The 18,805-nt window shown below is 42.0% G+C and overlaps 1 protein-coding gene across 1 annotated transcript in view; it reads right to left on the reverse strand.

Moving 5' to 3' along the window:
- Positions 1–2,300: 2,300 nt before the first annotated feature.
- Positions 2,301–18,805, reverse strand: part of LOC147707748 (trypsin-like) — a 31,066-nt gene continuing 14,561 nt past the window's right edge. The window contains exons 4-5 of the mRNA XM_086926604.1: positions 15,023–15,159; positions 2,301–3,350 (exon numbers count right to left, since the gene is read on the reverse strand). Coding sequence (XP_086782730.1) covers positions 3,198–3,350; positions 15,023–15,159 — 290 coding nt within the window. The 3' untranslated portion in view covers positions 2,301–3,197. The remainder of the gene's footprint in view (positions 3,351–15,022; positions 15,160–18,805) is intronic.

The following is an 18,805-nucleotide window of genomic DNA, read 5'->3' on the forward strand; positions in this document are numbered from 1 at the left end:
AATTCTGCCATAGCATGATAAAACAATTTGTGATAAGAAAAAATTCAGCAGTTAAACATAGGGATGCATACCATCTGTGAAACTACCATGTTGATGCATGGACATATTTTTTGGGCCGCAGCTGTGACCCCTGTCTTGCAGCTTGTGACCCCTGGCACTGCTTTTGCAACCACTGGCCTCAGAGCTGGCAAAATCAGTGCCAACAACACTGTGGTCTCGCATTGTTGACAGGCTCCGCTCTTCTTGTTTTCGGCTAGTTAAAAAAGAAATTATAATAATAGAATGTAATTGTGTATTATTCACTATTAGTATAATATAAAATGGAGCAGCAGGAGCTGTAGCAGGACCTTTGCTGGTAGCTGAGGTAAGTAAAAATGCTTTTAAATGTATGTTGTGCATGCTTGTGTGTGAGTGTTTGTGTGAGAGACAAGAAGCATATGTGTATGAGTATGAGTTAGAGTGAGTGAGAGTAAGAGTGACTGCAAATGAGAGTGGGTGAATGAAAATGGATGAGTTAGGATTCATTTGAGGGAGTGTTAGAGTGGGAGTGACAATGGGTGAGAGTGACAATAAGTGAGTGTAACTGTGAATGAGCGAGTCAGAAGTGAGAATAAATGAGAATGTGTGCAAGTGAGTGTGACTAAGCATGAGAGAGTGAGGGTAAGAGTGAATGTGAGAGTGAATGTGAATACATGACTAAAAATAAGTGAGTCAGAGTAAGTGAAAATATGTTAAAGCGAGTGAAAAGGAGGGCATTATTAAGAGTGAGTGCAAGTATTTGAGAAAAAATATATGAATTTCAAAAAGAGTAAGGCTGAATAATAGTGAGTTCCATTTAGTTTGAATGAATAAAAGTGAGTGTAAAGAAGTGAGTGAGACTGAATGACTAGAAGTGAATGTGAATGAATAAGTGTGAATGAGCAAATGTAATTGAGTGTGAATGTGGTGTTACGCTTTTGAGTCTGCCAGTGTCCCTGGCTTAATGTAAGTAGTCATAACTTTATAAGCACCCATGCCAAAATACTGGCGTTTCATACTGGAGGCAATTCTCTGCATGATGGCCAGTTGTGACAACAAACTGGCACAAACATAATGGAGTAACGTTTTGTCATAACAGGCACCCCTGCAAAAATGCTGGTACTAGTATACAAATGGTATTTCTTTCAATATGGGCACTCATGGACAAAATCTGATTTTGGCATGCTTGAAGAAACTCTTGGGATAGTAGGCACCTATGGCAAATAATGGTTGCACAATGGAGGTAATTCTTGCCATAAGAGAGGATAACCGCGGCATATGGGGGGGGGGGGGGGATCATAACAAAATGCTGGCCCAAGTTTTTGGCATGAGGTTCAGCCATGGTATATTGACGGCAATAAAGACAAAATCCTGGTACTGACATGCTCCATGCAAGCTTTGCATAAGGGGCAGCCATGACATGTGAGGGCCACCCAAGAAAAAATGCTGACCCTGGCACAATGAAGGTCATTTTCGAAATATGGGGGCACTCATAGCATATTTTGAAAGAATTGGGTCAACAACTGGGGAGATTCAGGGTATATTGGCTTGGCACATCATGAATGGGCTTTAATATTTAATAAGTGCCCTTTCAGAGCCTGTGACTTTTAAGTAGGTTTGTGAAAAAATTGTGCTTGAAAATGAGCCATGCCTCAAATTTTGGGGAAATGTTCTGGAGTCAGAACTTGCCCACCCTGAACTCTCTTAGAAGAAAACTAGTTCACTCACTTCATTCATTTGCTACAATTTCGGGAAAGTAATACGCCCCATCACTTTCAAAGATCATGTCAGCAACCTAATAAGTGGTGTCTAAAGTAGGCATTAGTCTGTTCTGTGTTGTTATAGTAATCATGCAGTCATTATGGCACTTCAGCAATGTCAATTAGTGTGATGTTATCATGTGACATCACTTCAAGGGTGGATTTGGGGTCATAGGTTATGCAACTTCCTGACATTTCATTAAGGTTATATGGTGTGTGATGTCACTCCTACTACTGGCAGTTTGATGAATCAGCGTCCATGTGTTGATGTAGCTACCCGGAAAGCTAAGGATAGAGCATGATTTACATAGAAAAAAAGCAATAATGTGACTTTCGTAGAAAAATAAACAACCATAGCAACAGTGAATTGCAAAATGCAACCAACCTTTAGTGTATGAGATTAAAGTCAAGACTTTAGTGCAAGAGACATCAATAATTTACACTATCATGGTGCTGTGGTGTTGGTGCAAGAAAATTACAACACAAGGTAATGGGTTTTCGGCGAATGAATAGTCTACAGAATTTTTTGTTGCAACTTGAATGTTTATTAAGGAAGTACAGAGAATCGTGTAGTTTCCTGAACATATAGAAGTTTCGCTGTTATGGAAGGGACTATTAGATACAGTGTACAATTTACTGGAAGTTACACTATCACTATAAGCGTGAACGACAGCAGAAATCTCCAGACTGCAAATGGCACTAGATTTTGATACACTTTACTTGTTACAGCTCTTTCTATCACTTTCAGCTGGATTAAAAATTCACCACAGTCCCCTGTCGCATATATTTGATAGCCAGTTTCTGGCTTCTTCGGGTGCAAAGCATTCTGGTTCAACTCGTGGGGCGACCGATGTATCATATGTTGACTGATTCATGCATATTATTGACAGGACCACTGGAAGTATGCGATTACGTGGGCGCAGCTTGTTCCGCATAAGTATGGATTTGCCACAATTACCAAATAATCCATCATGTGCTGCATAATCTGCTGATTTTAACCCAAAAAATGTGTTTCTCGATCAACCGGATACAAAGTTAGTAAAAACTTGGTGAAGTGGTTCGCGCAGGCCCTTTTCAAAGGTTAGTTGGTCATCTTTGGGTTGCTATTTTCTGTATTTTGTTGTTAAACTGGTACTAATGAGGAGAAATCTTTGCCCGGACAGTATTACCGTGTGTAGAAACTAGAAAATAATGAAGGAACAGTATCTAAAGAATGTGTTGCATTATGCTGCACAGTTTGCCTTTTCTTGCCTCATAATTTAGCATACCCTGGCACATAAACTGGTGCTCCCTGCTGCATAATTCCAGTGGGCCTGACTATAGATGGCCATATTATGAACATGCATTATTTGTTATGACAATGTTTTGGGTGAAAGAACGACTTTTTGTTTTTAGTTGTGCTTATATAATGTCAAAGCATTAATTATTAGATATGACTTGATTGATCCACGCATTATAGTTGCAGACTTTGGTGTATACAGTTGGGGCGTTCTTCGAGGCGCACTTGCTAGGTCCCCAAGAGACAACACCCTGAAGCTGTCCGTTGCACTCCAGGGGTCCTCCTGAGTCTCCCTGCAAAAGAAACCCCAGCATTTGCCATTAGATACTGTAATTTGTGTTTCTTGACAAAACAGACATCCCCTGGTGTAAAAACATTTATTGCGCCCTCTTATCGAGGGAGGAATGGTCTAAGAGTGGACTTTTACATTAGCATTATAATTTTTGACAAGTTAATACGTTTTTATAACTACCATTTTTGTTATGCAAAGATTTATTTAAAAAATTTGCATTATCATTCAATAACCCACAGAAGGACAACTCAGTAAGGTCTGCAGCTGCCAGAAGATTCTCGCAACATGATAAAATAGCAATAGTTAAAGCATGAGTGGGTTGTATATGTCTCCAGAAGCCTGGGAAAGAAATGCCACACCACGATAAACATTAACTGTCCGTTTAAAAAAAAAATTTACATGTGAAATAAGAATCTAGCCTTCCATTTGTTCCATAATCTGTGTTATGCCGGCGTGAAGAGTTTCATGTGAATTGTGAATTGTGAAACCGCTTCTGTTTCAGCAAAGGGGCATCCCTGTGAGATTGTCTTCATTAGTCTTGCTGTCGCAGTTCAAAACCAGCAGCTGCCAAGCAGTGCCGTCCCACATGAGTAAAGTAGAAGGTGCAACCACAGAATCAACAATAACATCAATAAATAAAACAACAATAACAACGACAATAATAATAGTAACAATAATAATAATAAATAATAATACTAAAAACATAATAATTATTATGGTTATAATAATAATAATTGACCTTATCATAAACATTATTATCCGTTATAATAATAATAATAATGGTGCTGGACATATACAGAAGTATGTCATAAATTATACACCTTCTGAAGGTGAGTATTTTGAATGACTGTCTGTAAGGCAAGTGATATGCCCAAATGAAATACTTCCCTTCGCGGACGGGCGCGCCTAAGGCAAGCCCGTCTGCGCCCGTCCGCGACCTGCAGCGGCCCAGGCCCCGTCCCCCTGTCCAAACCATTTTAGAACAACGTGGAATTCTAAACTACACAAGGCAGACGCTACTACAGCTGAATAAGAGGCTGCCGCCAGAATGTGAACACATGCTGCAGGTGGAAAAATGGCCCCTGAAGTGTGTGGGATGTGGACATACATTCCTCAGAGACCAAGCGACGAATAAGGAAGGTAACGAATTATCTGCCTTATTACTAAACTGCCGATCGATGAAACGCCATAGTTTGAACATTTATGACCTACTGTTAGATGACAAACCCGACCTAGTCTTCTTGACAGAGACATGGCTGGATGATCAATCCATCCCTGATATCTTAGAGGCCCTTCCTCCCGGCTTCAATATCCTTCACATTAACAGAGGGGATCAAAGAGGGGGAGGGATAGCCATTATTCACAATAGTGACTTACCAGTCTCTCTTGAACCGACTCCCATTAATAAATGCGAAGCGGGACTTTTCTCTATCACGGTGAGCCCCAACTGCACCATTAAGGGCTACCTTATCTATCGTCCCCCTGGTGTAGACACTGCGTTCATTGAAAGCCTCCTGGAAGCTCTAACGCATTCTGCTTTACGCCATAATAAATTTATGATTGTAGGAGACCTCAACGTGCACCTGGACGATGTCAACTGCAGGGAGGCCGCTTCCTTAATTAATGAACTCAGAACCCTTATGCTTGTTTTAGCTGACAATAGAGCCACTCATCAAGCAGGACATTTGTTGGACCCAATTTTTACTAACTGGGAAGACATAAGTGTCTCTGCTCCGACTAAGATTCTGTGGTCAGATCACTATGTGATCCCATTTAAATTGAGGAAACTTCCCAACAGGGGGCCCTTACAGAAACCTCCCGTCATTAGACGCAGGGACTGGAGAAAATTCAGCCACAACGCTTTCAGTCAAGCCCTTGAACAGAACCCTCCTAAGCTCAGCGACAACTTGGTAGAGACGTACAAGATATTCGAAGATTGGGTGCAAGGTGCGCTGGATAATGTAGCCCCTTGGACTCATAAAGCCATGGCTCGGAGCACGAAATCTGCTCCTTGGTTCACCGCTGAGCTGCGCGCCGCTAAAACCAAGTGCAAAACCATGGAGCGTAGATGGAGAGTGGAATATGCCCCCTCACTACGCGAAGCCTATAAGAGTGAACTAAGGTTCTACCACAACCAGATCAGGAAAGCTAAAAGAGAGTACTATAATAAACGGATAGACTGTGCGGAGAACACATCTAAAGAGCTTTTTATGATTCTAAAAGAACTCTCAGTCCCTCCAGCGAGTTCAGGAGAAGTCCCCCCCACGACTGAGTCATGCAATGACATCGCAGACTTCTTTATAGGGAAGGTAGAAAAAATCTATGCATCGTTTCAGACTAACTCTGAAACTTTAAATCCCGACCCTAACTGCGGAAAGAAGGTTAGGGAAGAACTTAGGAAATTTGTGGTTCCCCAAACTGAGGAGCTTATCAATATCCTATCGAACATTCACTCAGGCTCTCCCCTTGATGCAGTACCAGCGAGAATTCTTCGAAATCATATCCTGTTGGTAGCGAAGCACATAGGTAACTTGGCTTCACTGTCTTTCCAGGAATGTTCAGTTCCGGATAGCTGGAAACTGGCCCAAGTCGTTCCAATAAAAAAGAAAGCCCACATAAGCATCACGCAATTAGACAACCTGAGACCAATCTCCCTCCTCCCCTACTGTGCGAAGGTAGTAGAAAAATTGGTCAACCGACAGCTGGTGAGCTTTGTGGAGGAAAACATGCTCCTTCACACGTCTCAATCGGGATTTAGAGCCAAACACTCGACAGAGACCGCCCTCCTCCTATCGACAGAACTGCTACGAAGTAAGGCGGATGAGGGTCACACGGCCGCACTGGTCCTATTGGACTTAAGTGCGGCGTTTGATACCGTATCACACCCCGTATTACTTGACCGCTTGAATGAAAAGGGAATAACCGGTCCTGCACATGAGTGGCTGGTCTCCTTCCTTAACAACAGGAGATTTCAAGTGCACTGCCCACCATGTAAATCTAGTGTAAGATGTCTCAGGCAAGGGGTTCCTCAGGGCTCAATCCTGAGCCCCACTCTATTTAATCTGTACATGGAACCCCTTGCCAAATTGGTGGAGTCATATGGTGTTGCAATAGTCTCTTATGCAGACGACACACAACTGGTGATCAATCTATCCCGTGATCCAGTTGTGGACGCTGAGAATTTCTCGGCCTGCTTGGTGGCACTTGACGGCTGGATGAAACAAAACTGTCTCCGCCTCAATGGTAATAAGACGGAAGTTCTTATTGTAGGCCCCTGCCCTTCCATTTGGACCTCTGCCTGGTGGCCCACGGAACTGGGCTTGGTCCCGGCACCAGCAGACACCGTCAAAAACCTTGGCTTTCTTCTCGACTCTAAGCTAGCATACACCAATCATGTTGAGAAGGTTGCCGGAAAATGCTATGGACTCCTGAAGGTCCTGAGGAAAGTCCTGGACCTTTTGCCCCCCAGCTCCAGAAAAACTATGGTACACGCCTTGGTCACCTCCCACCTAGACTATGGGAATTCCCTTCTATGCGGACTCAGCAAAAAAGGCCTAGCACAGTTACAACGCGTCCAGAACGCAGCTGCTAGATTGGTCCTTAACCTCCCTAGGAGAGCCTCTGGGAAACATGCATTACGCTCCCTCCACTGGCTCCCAATAAAAGAACGAATCAGATTTAAAACTATGTGTATAACCCACCGTATAGCTCACAAAAAAGCACCTCCTTATCTTCAGGACCTGCTTCCAGTCTATCGTCCCTCACGTCCTCTGAGGTCGATGGGCAGCATGCTTTTAGTGGCGCCTCGTATACATAGAGCAAGGATGGGAGGTCGTTCCTTTAGACATCATGCCAGCAATGACTGGAATAACCTACCCATCGATTTGAGGATGGAGCCGTCTGAAACCAGGTTCAGACAGAGGCTGAAAACCAACCTCTTCCCCAAGCTAACTTCAGCATAGCAGGCCAGGCTCTCCTTCTGTGATCCAGCTGATGAGATGTAGATAGGGCTGTCAGCGCGGGGACGCACTGTTCTCTGTGCAACCATGCGCTTAACAAATGTCATTAACCTAACCTAACCTAACCTGATTTTAGGGATTTGAAAAAGGAAGGCAGACCTGGATTGAAGAGACCTTTTGGGACCACTTTTCAAAAAAACAAAGGACCTGATTCACACAGGGTCTTAACGCACAGACACAGCCTTTCAAAGTAATTTGATTTTGTTTTGGAAGCTGATGAAGCATTTGCAGCGTCCTGATAGAGGTTGAGTACCTGGCGTTTATAGAAAAGGACACAATCTTATAGAGAATCTTCAGTTGGAGGAAATGATGTGACCTTTGCCAAGTATGTTTTGAAGCAGAGTCCATCATCAAACACAGCCCCCAGATTGTTAACATTCTTAACAGGCAAAGGTCAAAGGCCCCAGAGAATCAGGCCACGCTGGAGGAATAGATCTTAGGTGGACTGCTAGGACTATCACCTTGCTTTTATCTGAATTCAGTTTCAGACAGTTTCACTCAGCCACACCCTAACAATGGAGGTGGCCGCATTGCTGTTGCCATCTAGCCTGAGAATGATATCACTATTGTCTCCATAACACATCCAGGAGGGATGACGCTCCATAATCAGCCCTGCAAGAGGCATTACATACATGTTGAATAGCATGGGGTTCAGTGATGATCCCTGCAGAACTTTGCATAAAGTCTCCCTGGCTGAAGAGGAAATGTGAAACAGTCTTTGCTGTGGTCTACTAAAAATTACCAATTTAGTTCAAATCCTCCCACGCACTTCCATCCCTCCAAGTCTGTCAAGTCGTGTGGCAAGACACAGTGCTGATGGCTGGGTAGAGGGACAAAAGGATGAGCGCGACAACTCTGCCTTGATCCAGGATCAGACCTACTCCCTCTCTCGCTTTGAGGGCAAGCCTCCCTGATGCAATTCAGGAAGCAGTTGAAATCTTGGCTGTTCACGAACGTAGTCGAATAGCCTGCCGTATGTTCCAGGTTCGCTACTACCGACTTAACAGTGTTCTATTTTTCTGCCTCTTCTTCTCTTTTCTTGCTCTCTCCTTTAGCGCTACGCCATGTATGTGCGCGCTTTATGAGATTATTTTCATTCATTCAAGATCAGTGCCTAATTTGAGCTGGTGATTGCCAGTGGGAGCCACCAGCACTCATGTTTGGGGACTAGCACTTATTTTCATGCATCAGAAATTTACAGCGAGCAAGGGACGGAATGGTTGAAGAGAATGATGGAAAAAGCTTCACAAAATGAGAATGCAAGAACTGGCAAGAGTGAGATAAACGGGCAGCCGGCCAAGGGCTTCTGAGACGAGCTTTAGGCACCAGCACTCATTCTTTTACAAATTAACCACTGTTTAAGATAATCTGCGGTTCATTTTGAACAGAGACAAAATCTGCTTTGGTACCAGGCGAGGCAAGGAACCCACTTTTATGGGGTTGAGAAGCAAGTTTGTGGTGATAAGCTTCATCAGCTGAGAGTTAATAACCTTCTTTGTGAACTTTGCACAAAAGAGTGAAAGTGAGACGAGACTGGCTGCGAACAACCAAGCGGTCAAAGAAGGGCTTTTCAAATGAGAAAGAGTAAAAGCTCTTTTCTTGTTTGCAGGGAGATGACTCGACAGAAGAGAGTAATTAACCAATCTGCAGGCTGAGGTATTGATGACCAGATTTGTAGAATAAAAAATTTAGGCTAGACGGGGCTCAGACCGAAGTATGAATTACTGATGATCATAGTTTTTGTTGTCTCCTCAAGAGAGACATGACTGAATTTGGTGAGCACCTGTGCAGGAACTGAGGTCAAATCACTAGGCAGGGAGACTGAAGATGACTCAACTGAAAGAGTTGATAACAATCAAAATGGTATCGGAAGAAATTAGATAGAGAAATGCAAAAAGCCGGTTAAGGGGCGATCTGCTGTTGCAAATGCAATGTGCTGGAGAAATCCCTAATGATTCTAAACATTTCACGGGATGCTCTGCTGCTTTTTAGCAGTCAGGAAGTATAATGCTTCGACGGTGCTTGTCTGACTGGAGATTTGCATTTCTGTGGCCAGTCTTACAAGCCATTTTAGCCTCGGAAAGATAATTGTGGTGCCAGTGTCTCTCGACCTACATACAAGCTAGTTTAGTTAGTGTAGCAAATGCGCCTTTTCTGCATGGTCACTCCAATGTTAGCCTTTGTCTGCACACTTTATTTGCTGGCTTTAATACTCTGTGCACTTTACCACTGCTAAACAGAACTAAAGTGTCTGTGCTTCCCCTCTAAATCATGTACTATACATTAGAATTCCCTATTGGGCCCATTTACCCTTTCTGTAAGTCCCTTGTTTATGGTGCCTTAAGGGCACTTATGAGATGAAATGTTAAATGTCAAACTGCTTAGTTTGTAAAATATGACTTAATGGTGGCATCAGGTTTACTTGAGCAGAAAAGAAACGTTATTAAAATGTACTTAGGGCTGCCTGTGCTCGTACTCTGGGCCTAGGAAAAGCCAATGAGTGTTAACTGTTACCGCAGTGCACATTTTTCAGTGGCAATGGGTTGAACTGTCAGTCTTCTCCAGTGAGTCTACTCCTTTCCATCACAGAAGGAATCTCTTTGTTTGGTGCACTGAAGTGCCGGACTGCAGCAGTATCTGTTAGCACAGTTGAGGACCAGCACATTGGTGGCGGGCTGTTGTCAATGCTGAGCCCACAGCATATTTGGTGCCCTACTGTGGCAATTTATGGCGACTCGCGTGTTTCCCTCTCACTGGAATGAAAACCCCTGAGCCACACCTCCATGCCCTACTGCCTCCATAAACACAAGTTGTGTGTATGATGCCAGCAGCCATTGTGATAGATTAAGAAGCTTTCCATTAAATATGATAGCTTTGCTTGGCATGCATTCTCCACGTTCCAACTGGCAACCATTTTGTGCTGTTGGGTAATGAATCTGTGCCCAATCTGCCTCAGAAACTTTTGGGCACATGCATCATTGTGAATTGCATTCGCAAACGGTGCGAATCGCAATTTTCGGCCGTTTGCGAATGCAATTGACAAAATTGGGATGCATCATGTTTTTCGCAATTTTAGAAATCGCAATCATGTTGCGATTTCTAAAATTGCGATTGCATTTAAGAAATCGCAATTTGAGATTTCTTAAATGCAATGCATGAACATTTTAAATTTGCAAATTCGCAAATAGGGAGAGGTAAATTACCATGAAGTTGACCTTCATGGTAATTTGCGAAAACTTTCAAAAATGCACAAAAGTGCATTTTTGAAAGTTCTATTTTACACACCCACATGCCCTTGGGGCATGTGTGTGTGAAAAATGTACTTAAAGTTATATTTCAGGGGTGCAGGGGGGGTCCTTTGCTGAACTGAGGTTCAACTGATCTCTAAACAATCTGATAGACAATCATCTAAGATAGAAAGCGGAAAGGCTCCACATAAAGTGGTCAATCCCAGCACCAAGTCCACCTGGCACAAGACCAAACTTGTTTTAAGTGCGGCAAGAAAGGTAATTTCGCCGTAGTATGTAAATCAATTTCAGGGCAGAAACAGAATAGTTCAACAATGATAAAGTCATTGGAGAATTACTTGTCTGAGGATGATGGCAATTGAATATTAACGCTAACTTCTCCAGGGCATGATGAAACTGTAGGTTTATCTACTATGAATGGGTGTCACAGAAGTCTACCTCCAGAGTGTAGAATTGCTGCAAATGGAAAGATCAGTAAATTAATGGTGGATTCTGGTTCTCCTTTCACACGTTTGAATGTAAAGGATTTAAAGGGTTTCACAGGATACAATTACGAGCTTCACACATTGAAATATTTCTACATGGGGGAAAGAAAGTATAAGTTAAGGGTCAATTTGATGCCACGTTGGAGTTTGAGGGCAGTTCCACCAAGGGAGGCTCTGAATTGTCAGGATGGAATGAACAGGGTGATTTGGACATGGTATTGGATTCAAGTCATCTTAATACGGTTATTTAAATGAAAAGAATGTATGATTTAAGCAGTGCATATATCGGTCGAATTGGTGAGTGTGAGTGGGTAAGGACATTTAGGTAAATTGAAGAGTCCCCAACACCACATTATTTGCCCTGGCAGTTGTTCACGTGGTGTGCTAAGTACCTTTGCGGCTAAGTAATGTGCTGAAATCTGAACGTAGGAAATTGTGTGATCAGGGGATCTTTGAACCTATTGAAGTCTGCAAAATCTGATAAGTCGTTGAGGTTGTGTGTTGATTAAAGGCAACTGAACGCTAATATTTAGGTTGATCACCAACCATTGCCCCATATTAATGAACTGTTGCCAGCCCTTAAAGGGGCGGTGTTTTTTACATCATTGGATGTGTCAACTGCTTACCACCAGGTAGAGTTGTGTCAAGAATCCAAACATCTTACATCTTTTTCAGGGATTGTTGAGTAAAATGTTCAAAGATTTTCCCAGAGTCACATATTTTCAAGATGATATCTTGGTGTATGGTCAAGATAAATCTGAATAGGACCAAATACATACTGTGACATACTGAGATCTAGTGGGTTGACATTAAAGAAGGATAACTCCACACTTTCCCCGGATGGGGTAAAACCCAAAGTCAAAATACTGGAAGCAATTGAGAAGGATCCTAAACATCTCAACAGGGATCAACTTAGGTCTCTTTTGGACTTAATAGAATATTACGTCACATTTGTGGGACATTTTGCAAGTAGGACAGCATGCTTAAGGGACCTGCTTCAGAAGAATGTAACGTATATTTACAATAATGAGTGTGACAAGGTGTTTGAGTCAATTAAATGAGACATTGTTATAGCATGACCTCTGAAGCCATTCGATACTAATGACACATGTATCATTTCCACTGATGCCAGCAATTTGGGCCTTGGGGCCATACTTATGCAGAAGTGGAGCAATGTTGCTGAGGAATCATTGCATATGCTTCAAGGGCTTTGAGAGGTACATAGACTATTTATTCCATGATAGTGAAGGAGGCTCTTGCTTTGGGTGGGGTGTGCAGTACTTCAAAGTATTGTGTGGGGCAGCATGTTTATTCTAAGAATGGACCATAAACCATTGGTAGACCAATTTAGCACTAGTGAGGGTGGAAGAGCTACCATAAGCATTGCCAAATGACAATATACTGCAAGTGTTTCACAACAACTTAGACTACGTGGTTGGTGCCAGGAATGCATTTACTGATTGTTTGTCAAGACTACTATTATGTGAGTCTGAGCTGAAAATAATGTATGATGACTTGGAAAGGGTATGAGTGGTGAGTTCAATCGATGTTACTATGAATGGTGCTCTTCCTGAAGAAGCGTGGATGGAAGCCTTAGCAGTTGACATACAAAATGTGCAGGAATTTGTTGCCAGCCATTGGCCTCCTGCTAAAGAAGTTCAGGGGAACTTAATTCCATATTTAAGGGCTTCAGATGAGTTGCCGGTTGTTAATGGTGTTTTGCGTAGGTGTGGATTGTTGGTAGTTCTGTCGGAGTTGCGCAACAAGGTTCTAACTTAAATGTTGGTATTTATGCCATGAATACCTGTCAATTTTTTGTGGCTAGGGGTTGACATGCTGTGGAATGTTTTGTCTGTGAGTGTAGTGTGTGAGTCATGAGTGCTGAGACCCAGGTGACTGGTACAAGTCCTGTTACCCCCATAACGTGAAGTGGTGTGGCTCACTGGTTAGAGGCGGCAGACCCGAGAGCAGAGGACGGCCCGGGACCAGGGTTCGATTCCCGATGCGGCAGGTTTCTGGACCAGGGTCAGCGGACTCGATAATTCTCTCGCCTCGGTGCCCACTCTGATCAGCGATCACACTCGGCAACTATGGGCACTAGCTTGCCGCATCTTCACTAACGGCCCCACCAGACTGCCGGGGATGCCTGGTCTCACCCTGGAGATACCCATTAAGGGACCATCTCTCAGGGAAGCCAGGAAGGGTTTCGCAGCGGTCGAAGCGCGGAGGTACCCCTTCGGGAGTGATTCCAGCGCTATATAAGCACACAATTAATTAATTTAATTTAACCACAGCTAATTTGACATGGCACAAACTGCGCTTTGACATATCAGAAGCATGCAGTTGCACACTAAAATATGCTGGCATATTAATTGACTATTTTGCTAAGCGGCATGAAATCAAATTTGAGGACAGTGTGAATACTGGTGTAGTCATTGATCTATTCAAAGAAGTGTTCCGGTGACCAACAATGTCACCCAGTTGGTGTCGAGGTAAATGGAAGAATTTTCAAAACTGTCTGACATAAAACACATCAGAACGTCTTTATATCATCCCCATTGTAATGGGTTGGTGAAAAGAAATAATCGTATTATTAAGAATCAGCTTGCATTTGGCGTTGGTAATTGGTTTGGAAAGGAAGTCTGTGATGAGGTATATGATTTGAGCCATCAGAACCACACCTCATATAGGCACAGGTATGTCACCTTTCACTATATTAAGGGTCAGGGATGTCAGAACGAAATTGAGCAAGAAACAGATATATCAAAAAAGTGTTGATGTTGTGAAGGTTGGCAGTGTTGTGGATGTGAGACGTGAAGTGCAAAAGAAATATAGCAGCATAGGCAAATGTTGCAACAGATCGATTGTTAAGGCACCTGCTCATGTTCAGAAAAGATTTTCCAGTGTTGCGGCATCTGTTTAAAAAAAGAAGTGAAGGAACTTGCAATAATTATCAAGGATGGATGGGTGTGGAACAAGAACTTCGGTTAATTGGTTCCCGACTCCAAGTCCACCAATGTGCATTAGAAAATGGGTGTGGGAACAGATGAATGTGTTGAAGTTGAATGTGACCAGCACCAACTTAGATTCCACAGAGACGTATAACTAGTCTTGTGAAGTCTAAGGATTTTGTCATTAAACTGTTGTGTATCGTTTTGTACGTACATGCGTATGGTACCTGTTGGTTCTCTCTTCGCCTTATGAGATTATGTTTGCAACATGTTTGTATTTACATTTGCCTTTCGTTAATGCTCATTTTACCATTGCGTAGTTGGATATGTTGATCAACTTAAGTTCATTTTGAATGCATGTCCCTTCCATGTTCCCTATCCCACAATAGGCAGACTTATTCCATATTTTTTTTTTAATTTCCTGTTTCACTTTTAATAATTCTGCTAATTACATTCTTATCTGTTTTGATTGTGAAGGAAGGGGGTGTGAAGGGTTGCATATGTAGAATGTTTGGTGTTGTGGTAAATAAGCTGTATCTAAAATACAAAATGATCACAATATTGGTAGGTTAATTTCTATTGAGAAAAGGCAATGAAAATAGAAGAGAAAGCAAGTAAAAAGACCCTCATCTACAGTAAAACCTTCTTAGCATATTCCTTGCAGATGGGAAGATCTGTCAAAATTGGACAGATATCTTGTCTGCTGTATTACAAGTGCCATGGGCTGTAATAAACAGTGGTTGAGTTGCACTCTTAACTGTCACAAGTAGAATGGGGGCAGGACTTTTCTCTCCTTGGCAAATAACAACACCGGTTTAACAATGTTTTATAAGCATGCTGGGTCACAAAGCTAGAACTTGTTTCAGTTTCCAGCAAAATGGCGCTTTTGCAACCTTATGTCTCATTCAAATTAACAATCGACATGAAGTTCTGTACTGTAGGCATGAGCAGGGCGGAATGACTTTCTTACCCCACAGGAGCTCCGTCCTCCCTGCATGAATCCAGCACACACCATGTTGGCTGTGTAGTAGTAGGGATGGGCCTGCTGGCACTGTGTACTGGAGATAATTGGCAGATCCAGACACTGGAGAACCCGGGGATAAACCACTGGAAGAAAAACACAACATTGGAAGAAAATAGTTTAGATTCAACGAAAGATACACAAGGAGCAGACCAAATATAAATTTGTGAGGTTTGCAAACTCTGCAACCAGCGTGAAGTGCAAACATTATAACACTTGATCAAAACTGTTCATGCAAATTAATTGCTGAGAGAAATCTCTCTTTAAATAGTTTTTTTGCTGAGGTGTTTATTTAGCAAAATCTACTGTATGGGATCTTTTTTCTAGCAGTACACTCTTCGTAACTTACATTTACGGATAAAAAAACATGCTTATTGATTAAAATATTTGTGAAGCAACGTTGAAGAAATGTCTTGTTTCATGTATTTTATACCTTCTGTTTCGTTTTAATGCTCATCCAGTAACTGTTATTGAGCGGAAGAAAGTGTAGTGAAGCAGCACATGCTATAAGGCGATATGTCATTTCTAGAATCCTACACACCTTCTAGGCAACTTCAAGGTCAGAACTGTAGGGACAGGATTGTCCTAATCTGGCTATCAAAGGCCAATTTAGGGAGCTTCTGATTTTTTAAAAGTGAAAATGGCTTTATTTCAGCTTTCTCCTGCTGAAAAAATCTATCACTTCAATGCAAGTCAATGGAGAAGTTACTTCCTGCCAGTAGAGTAGCCACAGATGCATGAGTTACGGGAGAAGTTGAGAGAGGATCGCATTTATTTCATCTTGAATACTGTAAACAAATTTAAATATATTCATTGTGGGGAAAGAAGTATCTAGGGCATTGATTCTTAAACTGGGTCTACAGACCCCTGGGGCCCATGGCACCTACTCTACTCAGGGGGTTCATGACTACTTAGAAAATAAAATGACATCAGCAGATTAATAAACTATTATATAAAGTGTACAGTAAATATGAAGGACTCTAAAATTGGAGGCAACAAATAGAGCTTTATGAGGTCTTTGGTGGAGGAATTCCATACGAAACGCAGTAGGAGGGATACACAGCTTGAACGACGTGGATGCCTGAGTGGCCCTGGTGGAAAGATTTGCAGCCCCTGCAGATACACCATTAAATGGGGAGAGCACCCGCATGGGAAATTTAGAGGTCCTTTGGCCCTTTGCATTAGGCTGTACTTGGATGTGTACCTTGGATGTTTAACTGTAATGTCACTGGTCGATTGCCTCCTGCAAATTTATTATTGTTAATGCAATGGAATACCCCTCCAGTTGCTCGCTATGTACTGTGAATATTGTAGTAAGGGCTGCACTGATGGTTGTCATTGATATGTTGAAACTGGATAAATAAAGGATTTTCTTTTTAAATAGAACCCTATTTACAAAGAAAAATGTACTAGTGTACACTTACTCATGTGTAAATTTACTACTGTAGCTAATAGTAACTTTGCAATTATTTGAAAATTCACCATTTCCTAGTATAAAGTTACCTAGGTGCAGACTGACGTATCTCCACCCTGGGTGGAACCTTATACACCAGAATTTCTGAGTGCAAAGTTACTTCTCATAATGTTTAACACATAGGTGAAGAGTTCCTTCATCGTGGCAGAGATCTTCCTATTTGAAAGCATGCAGAAAATGATTAAAGTTTGTTATTATTTAAATAAACCTATAAAAAGGTTTTAATATAAAATATGGATGCAAAATGATTGCTTACATTTATTTTCATGCTCGAATTAATAAAATAAAATTTTGTCACATATTAACTTAAATGTTTAATATTTAAGGAAAACACATTTTATTTTTATATATTATTTTAAGCAATAATTTAAAAAATCCCATTTACAAAAATAATTTTATTTGAAGTTAAGATATATTAAACGTATTAATATTTATCTATATAAATATTGTGAATGATTTTTTTAACAAACGTTTAACTTTATATGTTTGATATTAAATGTTACACTAATTAATAATCCAAGGCTGAGCTGAAGTATATGTACTACATTTTGGGGGGCATTTTGGCTATGGTAACTTTAGCAGTGTAGTTTGTGAATAGCAATAAAATGTGTCTTTTGTGGATCGGGCGTTTGTATTTCGATGTCCTTCCCTAATCCAATTTTTCAATCTCATAAACCTATCCGAGTTAGGTGAAGGTATTCCCATTTTCAAGTAAATCCTCCCTCTCCTTCCCACAATTAATACTAAGATGTAGACCCATGTGTGTGGACATCTCCACACATGTCAGAGTCCTTTGCACACAAAAGATAGGAGTGGTGGAGTTGGAGGTCTCCGAATGTACATTAGTGAATAGTATTAATTTGTAGTACTACTTCACATAACAGAAAGTGCAGTTTGTGAAAAAGCCCCAAATTTGGTAGCCTTAGCTTGATTTTTGGGAACAGCACGAGCCCAGCAAACAGTAGCAAGTATGGCTGACTGTGGCATCAAATTAAGTAATGCTATGCACTGACAAAAAGAGAACATCCATTATGGGCAAAAATGACAAAGATATCTGCTAGAGTCCAACATATTGCTTTATCTTTTAGAAATAAAAACACATTTTGTGCGCTACAACCCTGTCAATAAAATTAAAAGTTCAGCTTTCGTATTTTTTCGTTTGTGAATTGAATCAAATATGTTATAATGTGGGCATTTCTTTTAGATATAGGGCCCGATTCCGATGGAACTGTAACCGACCGACCTCCTGTCGTCGGTTACAGACCTGCAAGTAGGATGCGACCGAACCGTGTTCAGTCGCAATCCTGGGAGCATGCGATCCGAACGGAACGCATGCGCGCACTGTTAAATGCAGAGCTGCAGTTCATCCCTACACCCTGTGGCAGGTACCTCAAAGTACTGTAATGTACTGGCTTGTTTCCGGTCCAGGGAAGACATAGTTTGGCAGTTCGGGCTGGACGGTTCACATGAGGCACAGGGTCAGACTGATTTGCATATAGCCATGTCTGAACGGGGGTGGTGGAGTGGGGTAAAGAATGATGATGAATTAAACCCAGATCAGTTGACTGGGGGTGAGTGTTTGTATTGTCAACGCTCCGTCCATCATCCCCTTTGGTGTCGCTTTGTTCGCCCTAAGTTGGCAGGGTATGCCCAGACGTGGGTCCCTTGCTCACTTTGCCACTGGATTCAAGATAGCCTGGCTGATGAGGGTTATGAAACCGAAACCGGCCCCATTTCTTGTTTCCGGTCAAGGGAAGACATGGCTTGGCAGTTCGGGCTGGACTATTCCCATGAGGCACAGGGTCAGTCTGATTTGCATAAGGCCATGTCTGAACTGGGGTGGTGGAGTGAGCTAAAGAATGATGATGGATTGAACACATATCAGTTGAGTGGGGATGAGTGTATGATTTGCTCAAGCGCTCCGTCCATCATCCCCTTTGGAATCGTATTGTATCTTGGTGGCATCATAAATCTATGCTGCCTGGAATGAGACACAACTTTGCTTTCCAGAAGTTCATTGTTTTCTTTGACTTTGGGGGTCAGCAGGATTGCACCTGCTGCCGAGCGCCTATGTCATCAGCAGCTAAACTTCACCTCATCTTATGCATTTTGAGCCTCGAACGACCCAATGCAACAACCGTTGTTTGTCACTACAAGTTGACTAGTTGTCTAATGGTGATCTCCCTCGACTGACTATCCCTAAACTGACCAGACAAAAGTCTTTAAGAGGCCAGAGCCCTGCAGGCTCACTATTAGAG

The sequence above is a fragment of the Lissotriton vulgaris genome, chromosome 6 (assembly GCF_964263255.1).
Source record: "Lissotriton vulgaris chromosome 6, aLisVul1.2, whole genome shotgun sequence".
NCBI lineage: Eukaryota > Metazoa > Chordata > Amphibia > Caudata > Salamandridae > Lissotriton > Lissotriton vulgaris.